At 45.6% G+C, this 25,469-nt stretch overlaps 1 protein-coding gene across 1 annotated transcript; it reads left to right on the forward strand.

Annotated features, from left to right (window-relative positions):
- Positions 1–1,187: 1,187 nt before the first annotated feature.
- On the forward strand, positions 1,188–25,469 carry dipk2ab (divergent protein kinase domain 2Ab). Its single transcript, XM_054622873.1, has 4 exons — positions 1,188–1,740; positions 7,967–8,852; positions 20,448–20,751; positions 24,407–25,469. Exons 2-4 carry the CDS (start codon positions 8,199–8,201, stop codon positions 24,751–24,753), a joined length of 1,305 nt encoding a protein of 434 aa, XP_054478848.1. The 5' UTR covers positions 1,188–1,740; positions 7,967–8,198; the 3' UTR covers positions 24,754–25,469.

Consider the following 25,469-nt stretch of genomic DNA (forward strand, 5'->3'; position numbering starts at 1 on the left):
ATATGTAAATGTAACAAACAAAAAAAAAAAAGCAAAGAGGTTCAATTCCATCCTTCAAATGTAAAAATAGATCTCTTAATTGTGAAAAATGAGTCAGCAAAGTATGACTGCTTATTAAACTCTCAGCATCAAATCATAAGACGTGCGTGCAAGTAAAAAGCAATAGCACTGAAACATAACATTTATACAAGGTCTAATTGCAATTATCTTAGAAAGCCACATTATTACAGCCTGATCGCTCACATTATCACAGCATCCGAGTTACACAGCTCATGACGTTATATCTCTAATACGCTTTAAAATGATTCCTGTGTTGTCCCTGAGCACTTAGACGCATCACACTGTGGATGTCTGCCTCCTGTTGTTCCAGCAGGTGGCAGTAAACTCAAACTAATCCACGCGGAGTGCGTGGGAGTCCACTGCGAGAGGCCCGATTTAATCTCCACGTCCTGTCTCTCAGCTGTGAGTGAATCAATCACTGGCTTTCATTTCCACTTAATTCATTAAAAAAATCGTTTGCTAGTAATGATGAATTTTGATTGTTTGTAAAAAAAGAAAAAAAAAAGAAAAAAAGTAAACATTTAAAAACCTTTTGATAAGCCTACTGGCAAACTAAACAGTTAAATGAACATGGTTGTATTAGGTACACTATAATTATTCTGTCTGTATTTATAAGATATTTTTTTTTAGTTATTGTGGATTTAAAAAAAAAAATTCTTACTTACTTACTTATTTAAAATACTTGTTTTTTTTTCTACTATGTCTCTTGTTTGCACTATATCTATGCTGCTGTAATCCTGTAAATGTCTAATAAAGGATTATCTTATCTTATCTTATCTTAATAATGAACAGTTATGCCCTTTGCCTTGATGACGTTGTTTTCGCAGGATGCTCTCGTCATAACACGTATTCAATGTTTTCTGGTTCAGTTATGGCCACATGCTCGCAATGTTTACCATTTTCTGACTCTGATCACATGACTTCGTATTGCATGGTGAGCTATTAAAGTGTATTTTTTTTATATATATTATGTTACTATTCCACCAAATGTCGCTTTTAGTCTGACGGACACACACAGAGAGAGAGAAAATAGAAATGTTGGCCAAACTTCGCACTGGGGGCGGTGTTCCAGACGAGACAATATTAGAATACTCGCTTAGCAACCACTGCCGTAAAGCGCAAGCGGGTGTCGCAAAGCCTAAAAGAGGCTGGTGTTGAAAAGACTCGAAACAGAGCCCATTGTGGTGTTGGAGAGGAGTGAGCTGCAGCCGGTGGAGAGAGAATAAGAAAACGGAGGCGACCACAAAAGCGGACAGATATGGACGTCCATGCACAACACGGATGTCTTTTGTGAGGACGGGAGGGGGGGTGTGGGGGACCGCACCGCACCGCGTTGTCCAGTCGGAGAGACCCCGGTACACGAAGAGTTAAGACCCGACATCACAAGTGTTTATTTCAGCAGCTAGTTAGCAGGCTAGCTGGCTAAGATACCCAGGAGCTAGACATGGGAAGCCCCCCCCCAGTGTGTGTGTGTGTGTGTGTGTGTTTGCCTGGTAGGTAATCTTCCTCGTCGAGTCTAGGTTTTTCCACTTCACACATGGTCGGCGGCGATTCAAAGTGTCCGTCGGCCGCCTCGGCAGCAGCAGCAGCAGCAGCAACTTTAAGAAAAGAATGAGACCAGCTGAGCGCTAAGAGTCTCACTCCTGCACAACCCGGAGAGGACAAAACAAAGTCTCAGAGGTTTGTTGCACAGATTTTTTTTTTTTTAATCTCTTTGCAAAACCGTGATCCCCTTGAACTGATTATCATATGCATTGAGACAGTATAAAGTCCAGGGTGATTTGTGCAAACTCTACTATAATAACTGGCTAATAAAAGCATAAACTCTCACCCTTTTTTTTTTTTTTTTTTTTGTGTGTGTTGTTGTTGCTGCATTTATAGTTTTTGCATGCTTGACACTCCAGAAATGCAGAAATGATAATGCACTAGACGACAAAACAATCTTATCAGATGCCCACATCCGCTGAACGGTTATTAGAGCTATTTTGTTGCAACATAAACTATCTTTGGCATCCCAGCGTTAGGTTACCTGCCCCCCTACAATTAGTCCTCTTATCTTTTGTCCATCACTGGTCCCTAAACACAGTTTAATGACGACTGCAAAACAATGTAATGTACTAAACTGTCCCTTTTTTTTTTATTTATTTTTTTATACTTCTAAACATTTATTCCTTTTGCTCATTTGTGTGCAGAACATGCATTAAAGCAACAATAAGATATGAAATCAGAAGATATTTAATTGCTTGAGGCACTACCAACATTTATTTTTATTTTTTATTATTTCTTCATTGAAAGTGTTTTCATTGTCAGTCATTTTTTTTGAATACTCCCAATTAATGTACCTCCACAGGTCTCCCATTGGCCGTCCTTGTTTGGATTGCTTCGATACATATTTGTTTTGTTGTCGGGATGAGCAAACAGCAGGTTGAGACGTTTGCTTTGTCGGACAGAAAGGCTCAGTTGAAATCCTAGCGATACTGACTTGACTGTGAGATTTCTGCGATTGCACGCTCTTTGCAAACTTCTGCTCTTGATTTCTTACAAGAAAAACTGCATTATAACAACAGTCCTACTGTTTGGTGCCGACGAAGTCTATGATAAGTTCATAGGAATTTCTCTTTACTGTCCAATGAATAGAGCAGGCTGCTTAGATTTAATTTCCACATAATAGGCGACTAATTGTGGAGCCTTTCTGCAAGGTTGGTCAAGGGGAACTATGAAAATAGACCAATTTGACACAGTTCAGACTTCCTGCTGGTGGGTAAAGTCTTGTAATTGTGGACTAAAAACTCCCAACATGAGCAGCGTATTTTAGTTTTTGACCTTCAAACTCATTAAATCAAACTCTGATAAAGCAACTTTTACAACAGATGGAGCTCCATTAGGAGTTACCTTAAATAAAATAATAAATGTCTTTCGGGTAATCAACTTGACCCCCCCGCCCCCCCCAAAAACATATTTCCCATTTGTTTGAACGAAAGCTTGTTTTGACAGCTTGTTTTAATCAGTCCAAGTGTAGCTTCACTTAGATGACACATTTGTTTTCGCAATGGAATTAACAAGATATTTAAATGCAAGACAACTTTTCAAACTCCATCAGATTACTGCTGGCTTGTGAAAATGTGCAGCTGTTTTGAAATTCGACAAAACAAACGATGTTTTTTTTTTATCAGTTGAAGAATCCAGGGCAAGTTCGGCCAAAAGCAGATGCCATTGATATTCTCATTATAAAACCTCTACTGTTTGGTTTTGGCCAGAGATGAATGGACTAATGTTCATGTGGGGATTCTGCTAATTGATGCCTTTATTCCGAGGACTCAATTTTCCATTAGGGAGGCGAATGCGTGTGTCATTTGTATCCACCCCGTCATCGTCTATGTGTTCGCCGTACTGAGGCAATCCGGCGTTGTCTGAATGTTTTTTTTTGATCAAACATTATTGACTCCCCCGGTCGATAACCTTGGCAACAGTAGTTCCTCTATCCAGCTAGAGCCGCACGTTGATATGGAAGGGGGTGGGGGGGGTAGAGGGCAGTGGGGGGGCTTTTTCCGAGCTTTGAGCAAGGCTCGGTGGCAACGGCGGCGTTCTCGGCAGGTTGACTGTGTTGTGTGTGTGTGTGTGTGTGTGTGTGTGTGTGTGTGTGTGTGTGTGTGCGTGTGCGTGTGCATCCATTCAGAGATAGAGAACTGCTACTCTGTATTCTTGTGGTCTCTTTCCATTCATTTCCATCACAAGAGCAATAACTCAAAGTTTCTCTCACCTTGCTGTTCATTAGCTATGCATTAGTGATATCTTTCCTCTGTATTTCTCTCTTTTTTTTTTTTTCCTCCCCCCCCAACCCCAGTCACTGTTTGCCTAGTCCTCTTTTCAACACTTTGTCTTTGCACTCTCTCTTTTCGCACATCCAGTGGAATTAATCAAGCATGTTCATGTGTGGCTTGACTTCATTATATCATAATGAAGTTTAGCCTCAGGTGCAGTGGAGGAAATGGGGTTTGCCCGAGAGTAGCCTTGCCCTCGTACGCCATTATCTGCAACCAGCTTTGCACAATGAGCTGTGGAAAGGATTATTCAAAAGAGAAATTTTCTTTTCAACCCCTTTCTTTCTTATCGGGGTAACTCTGTCAAAATCTTAAGTTTTTAATAAAACTTAAAATATCAGGATATTACGATTTTATCTCCCTCTGCCTCGACCTTTTGTCGTTGTGTTTTAAGCCAACACGGGGCCTATTGCTTCATCTAGTGCCTTCTCTGTCTCAGTAATGAGCCATTTTGCGGCTCTTAACATCTGCCAAACTTGGAACATTTCGAATGCGAGACTCATCTCCCATGCATGAGGAGTCAGGCATCCTTTGATTTGCCCTCTTTTCTTTGCCTCTCTTTTTCGAAGCGCTCACCGCAGTACTTTGTAGACTTGAGTACGCTGAAAAAGTTTCTTACCCCAGTTTTGGCTGCGTGTGCGTGTGTGTGCGTGCGTATGTGTGCGTGCGTGTGTGTGTGAGATGAGAGGTCATTTTGGTGCTTACTCTAAACAAGGTTTTCCCTCTTGGTATTGTGCATCCCTCCTTCTCGCAGAGAGTGCAGAAGGAGCAGAGGCACCGTGGCGGGGGGAATGGAAGGGGGGGGTGGAGGTGGGTAATTCAGAACACAAGTTTTCTGCGGGCACCACGAGGTTTGTCCAAAACCACTGCTTTTAAATTTCACTGCCCTTCTAGTCCCGTGGGGAAAACATCTGTGTTGGAATACAAATCATCTGGCTTCCATTTAGTGCTTCAAGTGAACTTTAGCCTTGTCAAATACCTGCATAGGCAACCTTGAGCTCTATACCGTCTGCCTTCCTCTCTGCCTGTCCTGTTAGATAACGCTCAGCCTCGGGACGGCATGCAGCAACAGACAGTGACGGAGTTAAATAGTGATGCTTTTGCAGGTGTAAAATAAATAACAGTAAAAGCAATCTAGTCGGGGTAATCGCCAGGGGAAAATATCCCCGTCCTAAATAACTACGCATCCTTTCCCACAAAGCTCAATGTTTCGGTCTCATTCGCACCATTACTCTGTGCGGCAGCCGCAGCGGGCTATAAAAGCTCTAATATAGTAGCGCTTCGATTCTTGTACTCGATTGCCTCATGCTAAACAAAAGTACAGGATGGAGGATGAGCCGTCGGTGGCACATTCGTGCGACTCATTGTCACTATTTTAAAGCATTTTAAACGCCTCATTAACGAGCGAGATTCAGTGTGCGGCTCATCCTTGCACTTCAGCAATTAGCACGACCATTGGCATAAGCCAGGTAACGCTCCGAAGGTAATTGAAGGCCTAACAGTTCCTCAGGAGAGGAGGGAGGAAGGAAGGAGCCACGTCTCTCTCTCTCCCCCCCATGTTAGCCAGCCAGGTCGTGCATCTCATTGCTCCGCAGTGTCCAGGTCTTGTTCGGGGCTTGTTCCAGCTCGCCTTTGCTCTCTGCTGCTTTTTTTTTTTCGCTTCAGGGATGAAGGAGGGTGATCATCTTCCGGGCCTGGCTGAGGTTATGTTTTGTCCCCTTTTTTTTGAGCCGTTTTTTTTCTGATCCTAGTTAAATCTCATATCTGCACTCGTGATCTCGCAGCCGCGGCAGTGCAGCGACGGCCTCCGTTAGATGCTAAATGGCACTTGAATCGAGATCTTATAGCAACGGGATATTCAGTTTCCCCCCTCAAGCAATCAGCCTCCTCTCGCTCCCTGTAGTAGGAGGCACAAGGCACACATCCTTTTGGCTCCCATTGAAGTTGTTGTTTTTGGGGGGAGGGGGGGGGGTTTCTTCATACAGACTTTGTCGTCGTCCCCCCCATCTCCCAAATCCATCTTCCTCTGCCAATTTAATATGAATATCTTGCAGAATTTGAACGAATTTTTCACACTAATAAATAATTGTGTTGGCCTTCTTCTGAGCTCTTTCTGAAAGGATGCGGCCGAGAGGCTGTTTTGGTTTTTTTGTTCATTTATCACACTGGAGGCATTTTGGTGAAGTCGGTGTTCGTGTGGATGTTCAGTTTCTGCATTTAGTTTGCCAAATTAAATGCTGTTTTTAGACTTAGAAATATGACCTTTTAATCTTTTTGTAAATGTCTTGCTTTTGAGATATATTGGATCACTGTGGGCATGAAGCAGTATATTCCAAAAAGTGTTCTCACTGATTAACTTGTAAACTCTAAAATGACCATTATCATGATGCCGTTCATTAAAAGGATAAAATAAAAGATGAATGCAGACCCTTGTCTTGGGAAATTGTGATGCATTACCGTTAAGATTTACAGTAGCTATTTAGTTTAATAGACTTAAAAAAAGATTTAAGAGCTTCTATTTAAAAGATGTAAAGTAACTCATTATCCCTGCCTCACTTTTGGTACAGAGAATAAAAGCATACGCTCATCGTTGAGTCACACTGCTTGATTTTTTAGATTTGCATATAGTGCAGTAGCTTTCTGTAGTTCCCCTTTTTGGATATGGTCTATTTTTACATGAGCGATGTTGTCCTGATCTGCTCTGTGTATTTTCAGACAGAGGTGTGAGGTAAGAACTAGTGCATTCAGCTTCTTATCTGACGCTCCACAGCCGCACGTCTCTCACGGCCGCTGCTCTCTCGGCCGCCTCAAGCCCCCCGTGTCTTTCCGGATCTCGGCCCACTTCGATCCGAAAGCAAAATGCGAGGAACCCATCGACACGCACACTAATCACACTAGTGTGCCTGCTTGTTAGCCATGCCCTCTTAAGGCAGCTGTCCTAACAGGCATGTCCTAATGAAGCTCTAATTGAGGATTGCTAATTTGCATGGCCCGAGTCATTGTCTCTCTTAAAGCGACTTATAAGACTTACAAGACTCATTGCTTGAAAGCTGATTGAAGGGTCTAGCATGGCTCCATCGTGGCCAGACTACGGGGGGCTTGTGAGGCTTCTTGGAACGCTCTTCTTTTTCTTCTTCTTCTTCTTCTTCTTCTTCTTCTTCTTCTTCTTCTTCTTCTTCTTCTTCTTCTTCTTCGTACTTTGAGCTCAGATTGTTGTCTCTTTCTTCCAATGCTTCCAAGTTCTCAACATTCCCCCTTCTGTTGACATCGATATGCCTGATAGAGTTATTCACAGATTCTCTCTTTCACCCCCTCAACCACAGATGTTATTTTAGTGACACCAGCCATTTTCAAAGAAACGACTTCAAAGCCTGATTAAAACGAAGCAGGGCAACTCTGATCAAAGGTTAAACTACGCGCAGCGTGACTCCTTACAATGCAAAGAGAATCTTTTTCCATTTGAAGCGAGAATAGGGGGGATTTTTTTTTTTTTTTTTTTTTTTTTAGAATTTCTGAGCTCAGTGTATCTATTCAGGTATGCAGGCGGCGTGTTATTTTGCTGTGCATCGGAAGAAAAGTGATGGATACTTCTGTAGCGGCAGAGGAAGGTCCACTGAGGAATCATCCCCGCAGTGCAGCACACTTTATTTATACTAGGAGAGGATGTTGTCCATTTCCTCTTAATTTGATCCTTGACACTTTATTTTTCCCTTTCCAATTCTTTTATTTATCTTTTTTTCTTTTTATATGGGGGGAGTACACAAGAAAAGATTTCCCATAGAGATGTGAGCTCAAACAGGCACAGACAGGTTTATTGCATTGGCTGTGGATAATCTTTTTTCTGCCCAAAAGTGTTGAAATGTCTCAAATGATCAAGCAATTAGAATTTCCAGAGACTATTCCATATGCCAGCGATAGTGTTTTGTGTTAGTTTTATATCCTTAGTGTTCAAGTTGCAGGTCCAAAAGTTAGATAAATATTTTTTTTTTTATTTGTTGCACATGTTTTCGTTTTTGTGAAATGTAGCTTTTTTTCATTTTCCCTGATGTAATGAGTTCCCTCTCTCCCTCTCTTTTTGATTTCAGGCCTGCTGGCTGGAGGTTGTACACAAACGCCAAGAAGGGAGAACATGACTCACTGGCCCCTACCAGAGACTGGCACGGGGCAGCTGTGCCAACCTCGCCCCTGCCTGCCACTTTAGAAGCCGTCTCCGGTACGCCATGACGGAGAGGCATTGAGGTTTGCTCCCTGACGATCGTCTCAATACCTCTCCTCCTCCCTGTCCCTCAACAACCCCCGCCGCCCCCCGTCCCCATCATGCTGCGCTTCCTGCCTCTCAAACTTGGCCGCCTGTACCGCTGTATGAAGCTCCTATTGGTTGTGGGGTTGTTTGTCATCTTGTTGATGAACACCCACAGCCTGTTTGCCTCCTTCCAGAAGAACGAGCTCACCGACAGACGCTTCATCAACCTCAACAAGTGTCCCGCCTGCTTTGGCACCAGCTGGTGCCGCAAGTTCATGAACGGCCAGGTTTCCTTTGAAACCTGGGGTCGCCTGCGATTCCTGGACGTTTTCAATGTCAAGAACGTTTACTTTGCTCAGTACGGGGAGCCCAGGGAGGGCACCCGTCGCGTGGTGCTCAAAAGACTGGGCTCCAACCAGGAGCTGGCCGAGATAGACCAGAAGATCTGCAAGAGGGCCACGGGGAGGCCGCGCTGCGACCTCATCCAGGCCATGTACAAGACCGAATTCGCCCGGATCAACGGCGATGTCCGTCTGCTCACTCCAGAGGTGGTGGAGGGCTGGTCAGATCTGGTGCACTGCCCCTCCCAGAGGCTGCTGGACCGCGTGGTCCGCAGGTACGCCGAGACCAAAGACTCAGGCAGCTTCCTGCTCAAGAACCTCAAAGACACGGAGAGAATGCAGCTGCTCATGACCTTGGCATTCAACCCGGAACCACTCGTGTTACAGGTATGGTTTTCACTTTTTCTTCAATTTGTTTTCAGGACAGGAGCTGTTCAAAGCAACATGTGTGTGTGTTATGCCATTTGATGCTCTAAAGGCTATTTTTTTTTTTATGTCTTGTTGTCTGATGTTTGACTATTACGGTCTTTATTAAGGTGCAATATTTTTTTCAAAGAGGTATCCGTCTGCTGATCTGTGGCCCCAGGTGTTTTCAGAGTTGTTGATAAGGCCCAGCTCCTGGATTACCTTTGCTACAAAGGGGATAAGAGCATCAGTAAGCGAGCCAGGGTGTTGGTCCCACAAAGCCCCCCAGTAAATTACAGGGTGGGAATCCCCCCCTTCCTTCCTCTTCCACAGATCTGAGACCAGCCATTACACCCCCTCCCTAAACTCTAGGCTACATCGAGACTGCGCGACCGCTATCTGGAGCACGAATATTCCTCTGCTTAGAATAGAGAAGGGTTTAAGAGCTGTGGCCTCCCAAAAGATGAGAGATTTTTTGCTGGCGGCGATACTGCATATTTAACACTATATGTAGGGCAGTTTTGAATTATTCAAGAACGCATCTGTAAATGGTCCTAGTTGTTTTTAATTTTAATAAATGTCCGCGTCCTCTGGACTCTCTTCATTTGTGGGGGACAGCACGTGGAGGAATCTTTTACGGGGCTGCTGACTGGAATTAATACCAATATTCTTCATCCTTCTCTAATCTTCCAAAATAAAAGCTTTTAACCAAGATTCAGTTGACATTTCGAACTTGAACGAATGGACAAAAACCCAAGACATCGTTGCCTTGAAGGGTTTAGTTTTGAGGAGACTGTGACAGATTGAGCATTTCATTTTTTGTTCACAGTTGGACTAATAATAACGATGTGCTGCAACATCAGAAATCTTCAATTTGACAGAGTGAATGATACATGCTGCCGAACGAAAAAAAAACTGCGCCTGATACAAACGTAATTGCCTTGCTTTGACACAGGGTTAGGAGTAAAATTACGACACATCTCTATTCTTTCATCTCGCATGTCAGGGCAGCAGTACAGTATATCATACGTGTCTGCATCCTTTTGGCTCACTGATTTACAGTCAGCCAATCAATTTCAATCTGCCGTTGGCCGTGTCTCAACAACCACGGTCATGGCCCGTGTAGACATTCAATAACTTCTGCCGGCCTCAAAACCCCCCCCACTCTACTACAATAGGGCCGGACACCTCCCAGGCATTTCAGCGGACAAAGGGCGAGATCGGCCTTTTTATTCCGGTTGATCTATAAAATCTGATTAGCCTTTGGGGTCACTTGCCCTCAACCCTTTCTGCTCCTTTCTTTCTCATTCTGCTTTCCTCTTTCTGTGTCATTCCCTCCTATATTTCCCCACGTCCCGTTTGTGTGCGCTCCACAAACCTCTGGCCAGATAATTCCATCAGTGTTTTTAATGCCATTATGCCCCAGTTCAGAGGCTCGATGAATCACCCCCCGCCTACCCCCATCCTTATCTCACCCGCAGCTACAGACATCCCACACCACCACGTGATGCACGCGCATTGTCCGCGGCTCTCCTCGCTCCGCGCACCGTGTTGCCTCTGCGTGTTTACGGGGGACTCATGAATTGTTGATCTCGTGCTGAACTTGTGACCTGCAGGTATAAGAAAGAACTGTAGGTTCTGTGTACACACACTAGTCCCGGGGTAACGGGTTGACTGCGGTCACGGATTATCCGGATGGGTAATATACACAGAAATGTGTCAGACGTCTCAGAGAATCACAGGGTGCCTCGACTGTTCGTCAGCATCACTGAACTCCAAAGGTGAGGAGAAGATTTGCTGCGAGACTTGAGAGACCTACACACACACACACACACACACAGAAGGCTGGGCAGCAGTAGACCATAAAGAATTAATGGCATCTATAGAGATTGAATAAGAGACGTGCTCTACTACAACAACCTGGTCTCCTTTTTTTTTTGCCAGAGGTGAGTACTACTGTGTGGGGACTAGTTTCAACAAAAGGTAGAGGAATGTGGGCTGAGTTTTATGGCTGGCAATTTTAGAGAAACCTGATCTGATTTTTGCCTTCTTGTCAGGCGATGTTTCATTTAGTTTGGTTGTGGGAAAAACACCTCCTCAGTAAGCTGGAGAGGTCATTATCTCTCGTTGTATAATAGGTTTGCTGTATGTAGTGTGAATGATTTTCCTACTCCTCCTTGGTTACCAGTGTTTTGGTGTTTGGATTTCCTTTTTTCTAACTCTCTCCTCTGGCTTTATACAGTTGAATAATGTCAATAACGTTTTTCGCTGTCTGCTCAGAGAGCTGCACTCCCTTCTGTTTCCAGTCTCGGAGCCACAGGCAGTAAATCGGCCCCGTTTCACTATGAGAAAACCAGGCCTTCTTTGTCAGTGGGAAACAATCTGCCGTGTTGTTTCGGGTCCGTCCAACAATACGTTTGTCTGTGCTCCGCGGTACACAGGCTTGCACTCATACATACACAAACGCACACCAACCCCCCCCACTCCCTGTGTCACTTGGAATACAATTTTGCCCTGGGAAATAAATATTCTTTTGGAACACAAAATGAAGAAAACAAAACAAGAAAATGCTTGTGCAGTGAAGGGGCACCTTTTTGCAGCGTCATCCGTTTGGTCTCTTATTTCCTCTTGCCCTATGCTGTTGTCCTGAAGGTTTCAGAAGATAAGTTGGCCCGGACTTGTTTTTCTGCTACCGTGATAAATCTACTTGCGTCAAGGGGTTGTCTCTTTGCCAACCAGACAAAATGACATGACGCTGTTTAATTTTTTTACCTCTCGTTCAACACTAACTTGGTTTGCGTGAAAATTGAGTAATAAATTCTTCTCAATTTCCCCCCCCCGACTATAAACCTCATTTGCCATCCGAGAGGCTTCTCCTCTTCGGCTATATGAGTCTCTGCTTCATCAGGTGATGGTTGTGTTAGATGGAGTACATCTGGCCCGGCATGAATTAGTTTGATTTAGCCTAGTCCTCCTCTTCCAAATCATTAAGCGTGGTGAGTTAGCCAGGAGCATGTGACTGCGCTCGCTCTCTCTCTTTTTTTGGTCCTCAGCCCCGTCTTGCTCAGTGAAGCTGAGAATAGGATGTGACAGGCCTGTGGGGTTAACTCAGTCATCTCCTCCAGACTCAAATCTGTTCTCTCCCAGACAGCCCTCCTCCCCTTTTTTTTTTTTTTTTTTTATTACCCGCTCTCCCCACCTACTGCAAATCCACCACCTCGTTCAACACGCCGCCCCTCACCTGACACAAAGACATATTCGTCAGAAGGCACGAACCTCTCAAGCAACACCATCTTCCAGAACACAGGCGTATTGACACGGATACTAAATCGGAGAAGAGGTGGAGAGAGAGAGATTATATGGATGACCTTATCTCCTACTCCTACTAACATCTTTGACAGCTGCATTTTAACGCACATGTGAAGTAAACATTCAACAGCGCTTTGAGCTACACACTAGCAGCTTGTTTGAATTTTCTAAAATGGGGATGGGGATGGGGGGGGGAGTTGCCTCTTTGGTATGCTGTTGATTTAATGAGGCTCTGCATAATCTATCACGATGCTCATCCACTTTGGGAAACGAAGCCAAAGTAAATAGTATAAATTCAGAGCAATTATTGGCACAGAGTGAGGCAAAGGTGGTTCCTCGACTGCGACCTACTGAACCTTGATTTATTTTTATTTAATTTTTTTAATAAGAAAATAAATTGAATCAGGTCATAAGCAGATGAGCAACTTACCTACTACACCAGCCGGTCAAATAATCCTATTACTGTTTGATTTAAAGAAATTGATGAATGATGTTTCTTCAATATGGGTGATAAAATATAAATTGTAATAACAGAAAATCTATTGCATTGAAATAAAACAGCCCTGGGCTAAACCTTTTTATGAAGATTGTTTTGTTTAGTCATTGGAGGCCGTGTCGAAGGCTAAACGTATCGTTTTTGGTAGTGTTGTATTGGATTGCATTAAACAAAAACAAAAATGTCGTCTTTAATGGTCCAATATTAGAAAAAAAACCGATTATATAACTTTGCAAGCTAACTAGATGGATCACAAAAACCCTCCTTATTGCCCACCTAGTCATGTTCTGACAAAGTATGCAAAATATTTCAGCCTTTATACCGTCTTTGCAGGAAAAACTCCAAACAGTTGTAGGTTCTTGCTTTCTGGGTCATGCCTCTACACAAAGAGGATCAAAGCCTGTTTTGTTTTTAGTTTGATTTATTTCTTTTCATTTAATCACAGACACTGCATGCTACCCCGGCTTAAGTGAGAGGCTTCTGTCTCTGAGGCCGGCTCAGTGGCTGAGGTCCACCGGTAAATAGTGTTTAAGTTGCTAGTCTGTGATTAGAACCTTTTGTTTTTGGGTCTGGGGGATTGTGGCGCTCTTAGAGCATAAGAGAGGAGGTTGTGTACGCCGCTTAACCCTGCTTCAAGTGCTCCCAAACCCCCTTTCATTATTCTTCTAGGCCTTTGTGTACAGACTGAATCCTGTTAGGATAAGACAGGGAGTTATCTGGGCCCCGACTCCCCTCTCTTGGCTGCCCTCGCTGGATGGAGGCCCTGGTGGAAAGGGGAGAAGAGAAAGAGGAGTGGAGGGGTGTGTGTGTGTGTGTGTGTGTGTGTGTGTGTGGTACAAACCAGAGCCTTGTGGTGTTTTCCCCCATTTGAATGAGCCGGACTGCTTGTGTTACCATAATCCTTTCTCTCTTTCTCCAGCTCTCACACACACACACACACACACACACACACACACACACACACACACACACACACACACGTATACACACATGCATGACAGCTGTGTTTGGTTAGTTAAATGCCTGTGGCTGAACCCCCCCCACACACACACCTCCCCTCCCCTCCACTCACCCCACCAACAACCTCCTTTTTTAGCTGTATCCCCCCCCCCCCCCCCCAGCTTCCTACTATGACTGCATGCACCCCAACCTACCACGTGTCCAGATCCTGAAGACCCAGTTCTGCAATGCTGAAGAGTCTAACCTCGTTCACGACTCTCCCCGGGCCCCCTTAAGACGACCAATATGGATCGGGGAACAAGTGCTCCTCTACTGTGCGGCGTCCCCTGGAGAGCCGAGCGCTGAATGCAAAGCGAGATTATGCTTTTTAGCACATCAGCTTGCCTGCAGTCATAAAAATTGTCCACTGCATTAAAGCGTCAGGCACCTAGCTCCTGTCAGAGAAAATATGAGGGGTCTGGGATATGCTGAAGTAGCTTCAAGTCTTGAGCATTTTCACCCTTGCAACTGTAAAAACAACTTTATTTAAACCGGTGCTGTGGACGTTTTGGAACGAGCTATGGGCTGTCACTTCTTATTATATTAGTTGACGTCTTTTCTCGCATTTCAACCTTTTAATTGCACTTCATAAGGGGGACTAATCTCAGTTTGACCTGTTCTGCAGAGAGGTTAGAGTGAAGGGTCAGTGACAGCAGGCTCCCCCTGCTCACGATGCCCCCCCCCCACAAAAGTAATTGGGGCTTGATGTGAAATACACAACCCTTGATGTGGGCCTCAAACCCACAGCCCTCAGGTCTGAAGCCAAGCTTCACTTGGGTTCCTCCCCAGCTGTGTGGGCGGCAATACCACCTAGACTGAGTCAACACTGCTTCCTGTGACTTAATACATTCCTGGTTCATCCGGCGGTGGGGATTTATGAGGTAGCTCTGTGCGCTGTGGCTCGGGTTCAGGTCGGCGAAGGGTTTTCGGCTATCGGCGGAGTGTGTACCGGCGGCCCTGAGCGGCACTGCCCTGGATTCTCTCTCTGTAAAGCGAAGGCTTGCAGAACTCAAAGACCTATGTCACCCATTCCTATCGCTGAACGGCAGAGCTCACTGAGTCATGTGCATGTTCTTTCACGCTGCACAAGCCGATCGTACACGGTCCTATTTGGTCTCTCTACCTGGCCTCTTTGGTTTTGATTACTCATCTGAGCTCGGTGTTCGCGCACGCACGCTCGCACGCACGCATGCACGCTCGCACGCACGCACGAACGACCCAGCAGTCCTTTCTTGTTTCAGTCCTCTTCACTTAACGATTTTCCTGTTTCCCAAGAGTGCTGCCAGCTCTACTGACTGTGACTTTGCACTCTTTGAACCGCAGGTCTGGTAAAGAAAAGGGGGCAGGGCCTATTCTAAATTCAGATACAGTCTCTATCCGTTCTCTTCTTTCTCCTCTACGGACAGACAAACATTCTCTCCTCTCTGACGAGGCATTTTCCTGGCTTCCATACCTGGTACCCGACAGCATCGCTGCCCCGTATTGCAGGTTTATGGTGTCTGAACAAAGAGAAGAGGGCAAGACGCAGGGTTAGCAGGAGAAAGCAGCAGGAGACGAGAGCAAAAGAGAAGAAAGGGGCTAGCGCCATGTGTGCCAGGATGAGGAGTTAGCGCCGGCTCCCCTGTGGGGCCCGAGCTCTCGCTGCGAACTAACCAACTGGATTTTTAACTTAAATGGCCAGCAAAATGCCAGACGGGGCTCGCCACACATCCTCCAGACACAGAAGGTTAACAGGAGAGCTGCACAGAAAAGCAACGCTTCAAGTCCAGCTTGGCAGCCTTAGCCCCGCATGGCAGATGTGACCCCCTTCTTAACGCTAAGCCCCTCTCATAAACAGGCTGAATAATGGTCAATTTGCAGCATCAGGGTTGAAAGGGTTTTCTTTTTGTTAATACATTTTTTTTTTTTTTTTTTTTTTTTTTTTTTTTTTTTCTTTCTTTTTTTTTTTTTTGTCTGTGGTTTTGTCTCACTTCATGCGTCTGTCCGCCATGCTTCCTTAACTTCACCGTTTGATCCCAAGACTCTTGACGAGACCTGTCCCAACTTGTTTACAATGAAGCGGTGCGGTTTTTACCTTAGGACAGAAAATGTTGAGAATTTACACCACACCCTGTTCAGGGCTTTTACAAGCTGCACACATGAAACAACTCTGTGGCAAACTACTAATCTCTTTTTTGCTGTAAGTAGTTGTGGTGGCAGGATGAAGGCAACCGGTTCCTTTTTAAATCTTGTATGTGTTTGTTTGTGTTTGTGTGTGTGTGTGTGTGTGTGTGTGCGCGCACGTCTTTCTATGTATATGTGCCTTTGATGGACAAGTGTTCTTTGCAGACCAGCCAAGGCAATATCTTGGGAGCCGTTTGTGTTTACTCGGCCTCTGAATAGAGGTTGTTATCAGCCCTGGTCACGTTGCATGTTCTCATTCACATGCACTTCGATACAGTTTCACATACACACACGCATATGCGCACAAAGAGCCTTTTTTATTCGAACTCTCACACACACACACATACATACATACATACATACACACACACACACACACATACATACATACACACACGCCCTCCCCCTCCCCCGAGTGGCCCAGTAGAAGGGCATGCCTTTGTCAGCAGATGTCAGGGCGCAGGTGTGTGTTCCTGTGCCTCTCGCTCCATTCGTTTCATCCTCTTCTCCAGAGGCTGCCCATTTGTCTGTGGCCCTGTTTCATTTCAGCCCACTCCAATCCCACTCCCCCCCCACCCCCACCCCCCAAGAGGATGCCACTGTGTCTGTTGTGTTACAGGGAGAGGGAGAGTGCAAGCACAAACATCCCCCCCCCCCACCCCCCAGTCCTTGCTACACTGTAGTGCGCCGGTACAACCTTTAAGATTAGATTAGTTGGACTACGACCCAGAAGTCACTGGGAGGTCGCCTGTAATGAGTCAATTCTGTTTTGGTCATTATTTCTGTAACACTGCAAGAAATTCTAAAAAAAAAAAAGTGTACGGAAAATAAGAAGAGCATTTGGCTCCAGGTTTCAGAGTTAAAAGTTTTACTAAGCAGGAGATAAAGAGGTTTTTTTATCCAATGACAGGAACAAGAAGTGATAAGACCTTCTTTTTTTTTTTTTTTTTTTTTTTTTTTTTAAAGCAGTAAAAGTCGCTGAGATGTGACATTGGCAGTTTTGCACCCTCAGCATTTTTTTTTTTTTTTTACAAGAGCCCAATATCATCGGAAGGCGACTGGTGAAATTCACTACCTGTGCAGTCCTCGCACATACAAGCGCACACACACACACACACACACACACACACACACACACACACACACACACACACACACACGTACAGTACCGCCCAATTCTGCTCGGAGAGTGCAGTGGGTGTAGCATTAGGCTGGGCTTTCCAATTTATTCCCCCCCTCAACGCCTCATTGCAGACGTTAATGACTTCTGCAGAGTAACCGTTTAAAGAGCGCTAAGGGAGAATGATTGGTGGGACACGTGGAGTATTTATCAAGCCATGCAATAGGAGTTTGAATCCAAAGCTCCGGTGCCCACTTCCATGTGCCTGCCTACACCGCTCGGTACTTTTCACCTTACGACTTATTGCATATGAAACTTGGGAAGCTCATATATAAAAAAAAAAAAAAAAAAAAAAAAAAAAATGGATTTGAGTTGTCAAGACCCCGGTAATTGACGCAGCGCAATGAGCCTGTCGGAGCGGTGAATGAGCGACATCTGCGTTAAGAACCGCGGACGAGGGGTTTGGACAGACATGAAGGCGTTCTCATAACAGCCGTTGACAGTAGCTGAAAGTAGCCTTAGGGCATTCATCCTCTTCCTCCCTCCCATCAGCCATCTCCCCCATCTGCCGCCACTCTCCTTCTTTGCTCCCATTCAGGCTGCAACCTGACAACAAAGAGAGAGATGTGTTTAGCAGGCAGGTCTTTGCTGGTTTATTCCTCCTGTCCAGTGGAGCGGAGAAGTGAAAGACACTCTGTTTGTCTCTCCTGTTTGCCGTCTCCCATCGTATTCTCTCCCTCCGCCTCTCTTTCTCTCCGTCCCGTCCGTCCGTCTCCGTCTCCGTCCCCCCTGCACCTCTCCTTCCCCCCACATTTATCCATCCGCCCTGCGGGGGTGGCGAGAGAGGAGGGAGGACGGTGTTTTACAAAGCAGGTTTAGCCGTTACATTGGACAGGCCGGACAAGTTTTGTCAACAAGACCAAGAGCCGCTTAGATTTTGCGGCGACATAAAGCGATCGCAGGTTTGAATCTGGGTCAAAGGGAAGCGGGACTAATAGGGATGTACTACCGACTGATCCAGCTTCAACCTAATCTTTATACACCAACTTCAGAAATTAGAAAGCCATTTTAGATATTTAGCCTGTTAATTCTCTAATCCTTAAATCTCGTATGTCGGAATGCCCATTGGCTTTCAACTGTCAGTAGTCTGGGATTGTTTCCTTTCCTTTCCAGCCAGTACTCCGTGTTTAGAATTGTCACTATTGTACTTTTGTTCCTTAGTATCCGCTGGATTTCTTCACTATTTTGAGACATGTCTCAGATTCCCCTTTCCTGTCAAGTTTGCTATATCAGAAAATGAGCTACGCTATTAAGTGAAGAGTTTTTTGGGGGGGAAGTTGGGATGAGTCATTTGCCAAGTGTAAGGATGACAGGCACAGACAGACAGACTACTGCCAGTAATGCTTCCTCGACAGACTTTTTGTCTGGCCCACAATTGATTGGGTCACCTCAGGGAAATGGGCTTGAACAAGACTGCGTTGTTTGCAACTTATCATTGTCCTCCCCTCTTGGTGGTGGATCTTTCTTAAGACTGTTGGGAACGGGACATACGCCTATGGTATAGAGTAAAGGTCTGCCTCTTTGTTTTCGGTGTAAAAAGTTGTGAGTCATTGTTGCATCAAGAGCCTGAATTTTTCATCCTTAAGATTCTTTTCAAGGTTGTTTGTTCATTGATGGACCCTCTCACAAGGCATCCTCAGCCTTCATTGCATTCAGCTTGTCTCACCTCGTTGGCTGGCGCAGGTGGGATCCGTCTCTTCGGCCTTCGGCCCGCTTAGAAAATGATAACCTAGTCGGAGGATGTGATAAAAGAGGTGAAGAGCAGCATAGTTTGACGAGTGTCTCAACGAGTTTCTGCACCAGTGAACCTTCAAAATCGCTGCATAGCTGCACTCGTTTCAGCCGGCCACGATTTCTTTGTCCCATTCGGCCCCCTCTGTGCCGCAGGTCCAGCTGTTTTCTTTGAGATACAACAGCTGCATGGCCGGCAAGGGGGGGGGTGGGTTTAAAATGTATGTTTTTTTTAAATAATTTGTATTTCATTAAAATTTAAAGGTAGAAGGGCACTCAACATAAATTGAAAGCTGTAGAAGTATTGAATTACCAAAAGTGTAAAGCGAGACGCGGCAGTCATAGTAGTACACACCTTACCTACAGTGACACGGTGTGGTTTCCCCCCCTCCCCCCGCTCCCCCCGCCATATCTCCGATGCGGTCGGGTTTCATAGTGGGAGGGTTACTGTGAGGCTCCTGTGAAATGTGAGCACTCGTCATTCCGTCTGTGTCTGTGTTGCGGCTGCCTGCCAGAAACTGCAGCCTAGGAGAGATTTGTTACATAGGAATTGTGGGCAGTCATTAAGCTAGCATATGGCTGGATGTTTATTAGTGAAAGATAGAGGCCTATGGCGGAGGGGTGTATTGTAAAAGATGGGGAGCTTCTAACTTGTAGCGAAACCAGTGCCGGCTGCAAAAGAAACGGGGGGGGGGGGGGGGGTTATTCTCCCCCATGTCTGGTAATAAAATGGACCAGGAGAAAAAGGAAATGATGTATGAAAAGTGCAATACACCTGAGCTCATAAAGAGAGATAGAAGCATTAAACATATAGAATCGAGTCCCTTAGCAGCAGAGCACATTTTCCCAAATGCAGCTACTTCACAGCCACCTCATTTAAGCTGTCAGTATATATGTGTGTGTGTGTGTGTGTGTGTGTGTGTGTGTTGTGTGTGTTGTGTGTGTGTTTGTTTGCCTGTGCAGACGCTACCTCTTGACTTTGAGTGACTGCAGATGATGGTGCACGCGTGCCTGTTTTTTGTTTGTAGTTCTGAGAGAGTTTAGAGGTTTTGTGCAGCTGCAGCAGTGAAACCACTTCCTGCTAGCATGCATTTTTTTTTTTTTTTTAACCATGTAATCCGCAGCGATTTCTTGTCAGCATGCCCAAACTGCATCGACGCGGTTAGCCAACATCATGCAGCAGTTTAAATCGCCCCGCTGCTGCATCACAACACATGAGGCTTTTCCTGCTAGCTGCTGCTGCCACAAATCACCTCCTATCAGTTCACTGGAAGCACCGCAGCGTACGTCAGCTCATAGCTGTAGGGCTTGAACACAAACGGGCTCTTTTCTTTTATTAAATTGAATCCGTTATACCCAGTGCTGGCTCCGTTTCACGTGATCCGCTGGCAGATTTTCAACTATTGGGCTTAGAATTGTGCGTCAAAAAATTACCCAAGGCAGCACACAGCAAGTTGTGTTTGATGTCTGGGATTTCTTTTTCTTTTGTCTGTCTTTATTTAGAGACCGGTTTCTGTGCGAGTTAAACAAATGTTTTTTGACAGTGTGAAGGTTCCCCACAATTTATGTGTTAGCCTCTGCTTATGAAAGCCAATGGGGTATTTGTTTTTTTCTTTTAGCAAACTAAAACAGCCTGATGTCTTTTTTTCTATTATTTTTTTTTTTACATCATGTTTATTTATTAATTCTTTCCTCCCAGAGCTTTCCGTCAGATGAAGGGTGGCCGTTCGCCAAGTACCTGGGAGCGTGTGGGCGCATGGTGGCTGTCAACTACGTGGGCGAGGAGCTGTGGAGCTTCTACAACGCACCCTGGGAGAAGAGGGTAGACTTGGCACGCCAGCTCATGGACATCGCCGAGCAGCTCACCAACAACGACTTTGAGTTCGCCCTCTACCTGCTCGACGTCAGCTTCGATAACTTTGCGGTCGGCCCGCGCGACGGAAAGGTCATCGTCGTCGATGCCGAGAATGTCCTCGTGGCGGACAAAAGGCTGATCAAGCAGAGTAAGTGTCATTACCTGAACACGTGTGTGTGTGTGTGTGTGTGGGTGGGTGTGGGTGTGTGTGAGGGTGTGTGTGTCTATATGTCTGAGAGTGATTCCTAGTACTGGTATTCCATCATTTGCTATGACAATTATTTGTGTGTCCTACCTTTTATCCATTACTGCCCCTGGAGCCACATGAGAAGATGAATGCACCTAATTTAACAGTAATTATATTAACACGTAAGATGTCACCCTCAAAATATGGAGCTGTAATTGGTGTTTTTTTTATTTTTATTTGTAAAGATCTGTTCTTCTCTCAAACTCAAAGTGATAATTAACCATTAATTGTATTCATGACATGTCTACTTGTGTGCGGTGGTTGTTCCTCCCCCTCCTCCTAAATCGTTTATCAACCGTTCCTCAAAAGGCAAAGTGTGATTCAAACCCCAACTACAGCTTGAAGTTTCTACAAAAACAACGAACTCTATGTGAAAACTACAATTTTTTTTGCTTATGAGCCAGTGACGAAGGTTTGAGGGAAAAAATGTCTCAAGGGACATATGGCTGAAGGCGACTTTGCAAATGCTCGAAGCTTCCTCTCTTCTTAGAATACTCTTCTTCAGCGGCCCTTGTTCCTCCGACACGCTTGTCCCCATCAAAGCCGAGATAGTTCAGATAACAAGCCATCTCCGTCGCCCTAGTTTTTTTTTTCTGGGTTTTTTTTCGGCCTCTCCGAATAAACCTCATAACAAGGATAGAGAGAGCTATACATCACACAGACTCAGTGTGGCTGTTTTCTGCCCCTCCATCCTCCTTCCTGGGGCTACTTCAAAGAGAGGGACGACCACCAAGTCAGGCTCTTAGATTTATCCTCTTCCTGCAGAAATCCTATTAAAGTGATAAACTGTTGTGTCGCAAGGTGTTGAGGTTCCACCATTGTGCCCTGTGACAGATATGAACTAGTGTGTGTGTGTGTGTGTGTGTGTGTGTGTGTGTGTGTGTGTGTGTGTGTGTGTGTGTGTGTGTGTGTGTGTGTGTGTGTGTGTGTGTGTGTGTGTGTTTTTTTTAAGTTAGGGGATGTATTGTGATGAATTTATCCTCAGATTAAGTGTCGCTTTGCCAAATCACAAGATCTGACACCAGAAAACCTCATATCGATGTGTAACATGCCCTGTCGTTGTTTTATCCTTGAGTTTCTGGTCGATTTTCTGTGCAATTATTATGATGTGTGTGTGTGTGCGCGCCATAGTCAAAAGCGTGTACATTCACCTTATTGCCAAGCTGCAATTTTCCACCCTGTCACAGTAGCCCTTTTGCAAGGCCCGAAGCCCAATCCAGGTTGAGACTCTCTTTGTCTGGCCGACACATTTAGAGCTCGACAACTCAAGCTGCTTACCCCGGCCATTCAGGGAGTAAGCCTCGAGAATGTTGACGTGCTTCTCGCGAAAGTTTGCGTGTCTGATCCGTTTTGTGCGCGAGCCAAGTGCCGAGCCCGCAGCACGAAGAAGAGGGATGACGGCGGTAATGAGCATTACGAGGTCACGACCGCGTGTCGGACAGCGGCAGGAAATAGGCGCGGTAACCTCCCCAAGGCTTCCCAAACAAAGAATCCAATCCCTACAATTAGAGCCTGAGATTGAGAGCGAGCTAGAGAGTGTGTTGCTATTCTCATCAGTCTAAACTGGGGCCGATTGATTTGCAAGTCAAACGCGAAAAGAAAGTCACGCGCGGTTCCACCCTCTCGTTAAGTGCATCCATATTGATGCGGCTGGATTTTGGGGCGAGTTAAAACGCACGCCGTGTTGTAGCTGTGCGCGGCGCTGTGTTCTTGCACCGTCCAGTGGTGCGAAAGGAGCCATTCCCCATCATTGAGTTTATAGTGTTTGAGGAAGGTTTCACCCCAAGTGGTTTCTGGAAACACACGCTGTATAATGTAACACACACTTCACTCACTCTCAGTCTATTCTCTCCCCGACAGGATCGCTCCCCGGCTTACGCAAACACACAAATGCAGCCGCATTAGGAACACGCACACACACACACACACACACACACACACACACACACACACACACACACACACACACACACACACAGAGACGTTCTCTTTCTCTCTCATTCAATACTACACTGTAACACAGGCATGCATTGTTAAAACGGGCCCGTGCTCTTGAATACCACTCGTAAGGCCACGCTAACAAGCATTTCAGGCCCAGTGTCCCTTCTCTGTGTAGCCCTGGGAAGGTGGAGGAGTGAGTCCGACCTGAGCTCCTTAACATGGAGGGCGCACCAGACGAGAGAGGCTTGCGGCCTGCCTCACCCACTGCTCCCCACACACACACACACACTTATTTGAATTGGAAATAATGTTGTTTGCTATGGAAATGTTCTAGCTTTGTTACGCTGAGGTCTGCTGTAAGGGTGAAACAGACGGGATTGTGGTGCAAATAGAAAGATCTTAGATTTCTCTTAGCCTTAAGCCTCAAAGTACTTTTTTTTTTGCTGAGCTCATCGTTGTCCTTGAGTATGAAACTTTCTCCTCCCCCGCTTCTTCTTTTTTAGCCGTTCTTTTTCTGTGTGTGTCCGTCTGTCAGTGCAAGTGAACAAGAATGGGACACTCCCCCCCCCTTTGCCATCTGTCAATCACTTCTGAGGTTGTGATGCATGGCTGGCTCGAAAACATTAATTGCTTTCAGCTCACCTTGCTGCCTGTGCGCATACATCTTTATATGTGCGTGCGTGTGTGTGTGTGTTGGTGTATATGTGCGCTCGTGGCGTGCACAAACAAGGCCGATCCATCTCCATCACCCTCACTGATTGAGGTTGATGGGGCCCCTCCTCTTCGGGGGGGCCACAGGGGCCCCTTGCTAACAGGGCAGCGCTGGATGTTTGATTGAGTTGTTCTGATGAGCCAGAGGAGAAGTGCATTACAACGCTGATACACTGATTATGTGTTTGCATCCTCTGGGTCCACTGCCCCCCCCCCAAACAATGTTATTGATCTGAATTTTAATGCACAAACCAATAGCGCTCTCATCATTCCAGGTTATTTCCTTGGCTCCCTCCGAGAAAAAGCAATGTGAAATGAGCTGGAGAAAGAATTTTATTTGCTCAATAAATCTGGAATGTGTTTCATTTCTGTCAAATGAAACTTTAGATTGTTGAGTAGGTTGGCTGCAGGCTTTGAGAAAGAATTTAAAGTTTGTGGTTGTGGGTTTTCAAAACCTCGGCCTTGTCGGATTCTTGGCAAATAATTTGCACAATATTTTCTTTGTGATCATAATGAGCCAAACAGCTGGTTGTCTCACTTGAAATCAGTTGTCTGAACAGCTAAACATTCTGCACGTTTAGCTGTTCCACATTTTAATAACCGTTAAAGAAAAGAAAAATCTGAGGAGCCATATGAAATGTAAACTGCAGCCTGGTTGGAACTAAATATATATGTTTGCATATTGCTCTGTGGTAAAACATCAAGTTTGCAAGACTCATATATTCCTTATTACCTTATTACGTATTCACCTGGTGAAGGCTGTAAGCAACAAGCTTATGGCCCAATAAATGCTTTTATATATTTATATATTTGAAAACGACTATGTTAATAGCATGGACTATTTTATGACCGGTGTGTTTTTATTGCAGTGTGTTCAATAAACTGCCTCTCTGTCTCCCTGCAGACAAGCCGGAGAGCTACGACGTGTGGTACGAGAGCCGCTTTGAGGAGTGCGACAGGGAGGCCTGCCTGTCTTTCTCCAAGGACTCCCTCTGCTCAAGGGTCACGGTGGACCACAACTACTATGCCGTGTGCCAGAACCTGCTGTCGCGGTACGCTACATGGCGGGGCACCACCGGAGGCCTCCTCCACGACCCCCCTGCCCATATAGCCAAAGACGGTCAACTCATGACCCTGTTGGACGAGTGCACCAAACCCAAAAAGCGTTACGGCCGCTTTCAGGCGGCCAAGGAACTGCGCGAATACCTTACACAGCTAGCTGCCGCCTCCTCCTCCGCCACGGCCAGGTAATGAACGGAGTCGGCGTTGGCCTGACGCACTGAGAGACTGGATCCTGTACTCTTTATCTTCGAAAAAAACTCTTGAGACCCTGGTTCTTGTACATGATGTCATTTGCTCCTCGTTGCCCACCGGAGCAGGGGGGGGGTTAGAGGTCTTGCATCAGAAAGTGTAAGACTCAAACCTTCAAAGCAGATTTGTTAAAGCTCTAGCTGTTAACCTGTCTTTGCTCTTGTGAGAAAGAGGAGCGTGTCGCTAAGAGATTCTGCTTAGAACCAGGATAGAGAAGTGATAGAGGTAAGCGCTCTTCTCCCAGGGTGGGCTGCCATCCTTGGGGGGGGGGGAGAGGGCTCTGGTAAACGCCTCCTGCACTGGACTCATGCTACCACAAACCAGAGAGCATCCAAGCAACAAGAGCCGCAAAGTCACACAGCCCTGACCCCTCCCCCCCCCCCAATCCATCCTCCTCAATCCATCAGAACTGTTGTTGTGTTTTATAAAACATTAAATCGTAACACCTGTTTCATTTCGCCCCCAGGATTTCGTGTTATTTTTTTTTATCTTATTCAGGGCTGAATTTAAGTACATTGGTGCGTTTACATTTTTTTGCTGTGCCATGGCTTATTTTACTGTAGCATGGCTGCAGGGAAGGCGGAGGTAGCATGAATCTCCTACTGTCAGGCAGCAGGGAAGGCCGAGCCACAGCAGGTATTGAGGAGAGGTGGGGG

Source organism: Anoplopoma fimbria, chromosome 21 (genome assembly GCF_027596085.1).
Source record: "Anoplopoma fimbria isolate UVic2021 breed Golden Eagle Sablefish chromosome 21, Afim_UVic_2022, whole genome shotgun sequence".
NCBI lineage: Eukaryota > Metazoa > Chordata > Actinopteri > Perciformes > Anoplopomatidae > Anoplopoma > Anoplopoma fimbria.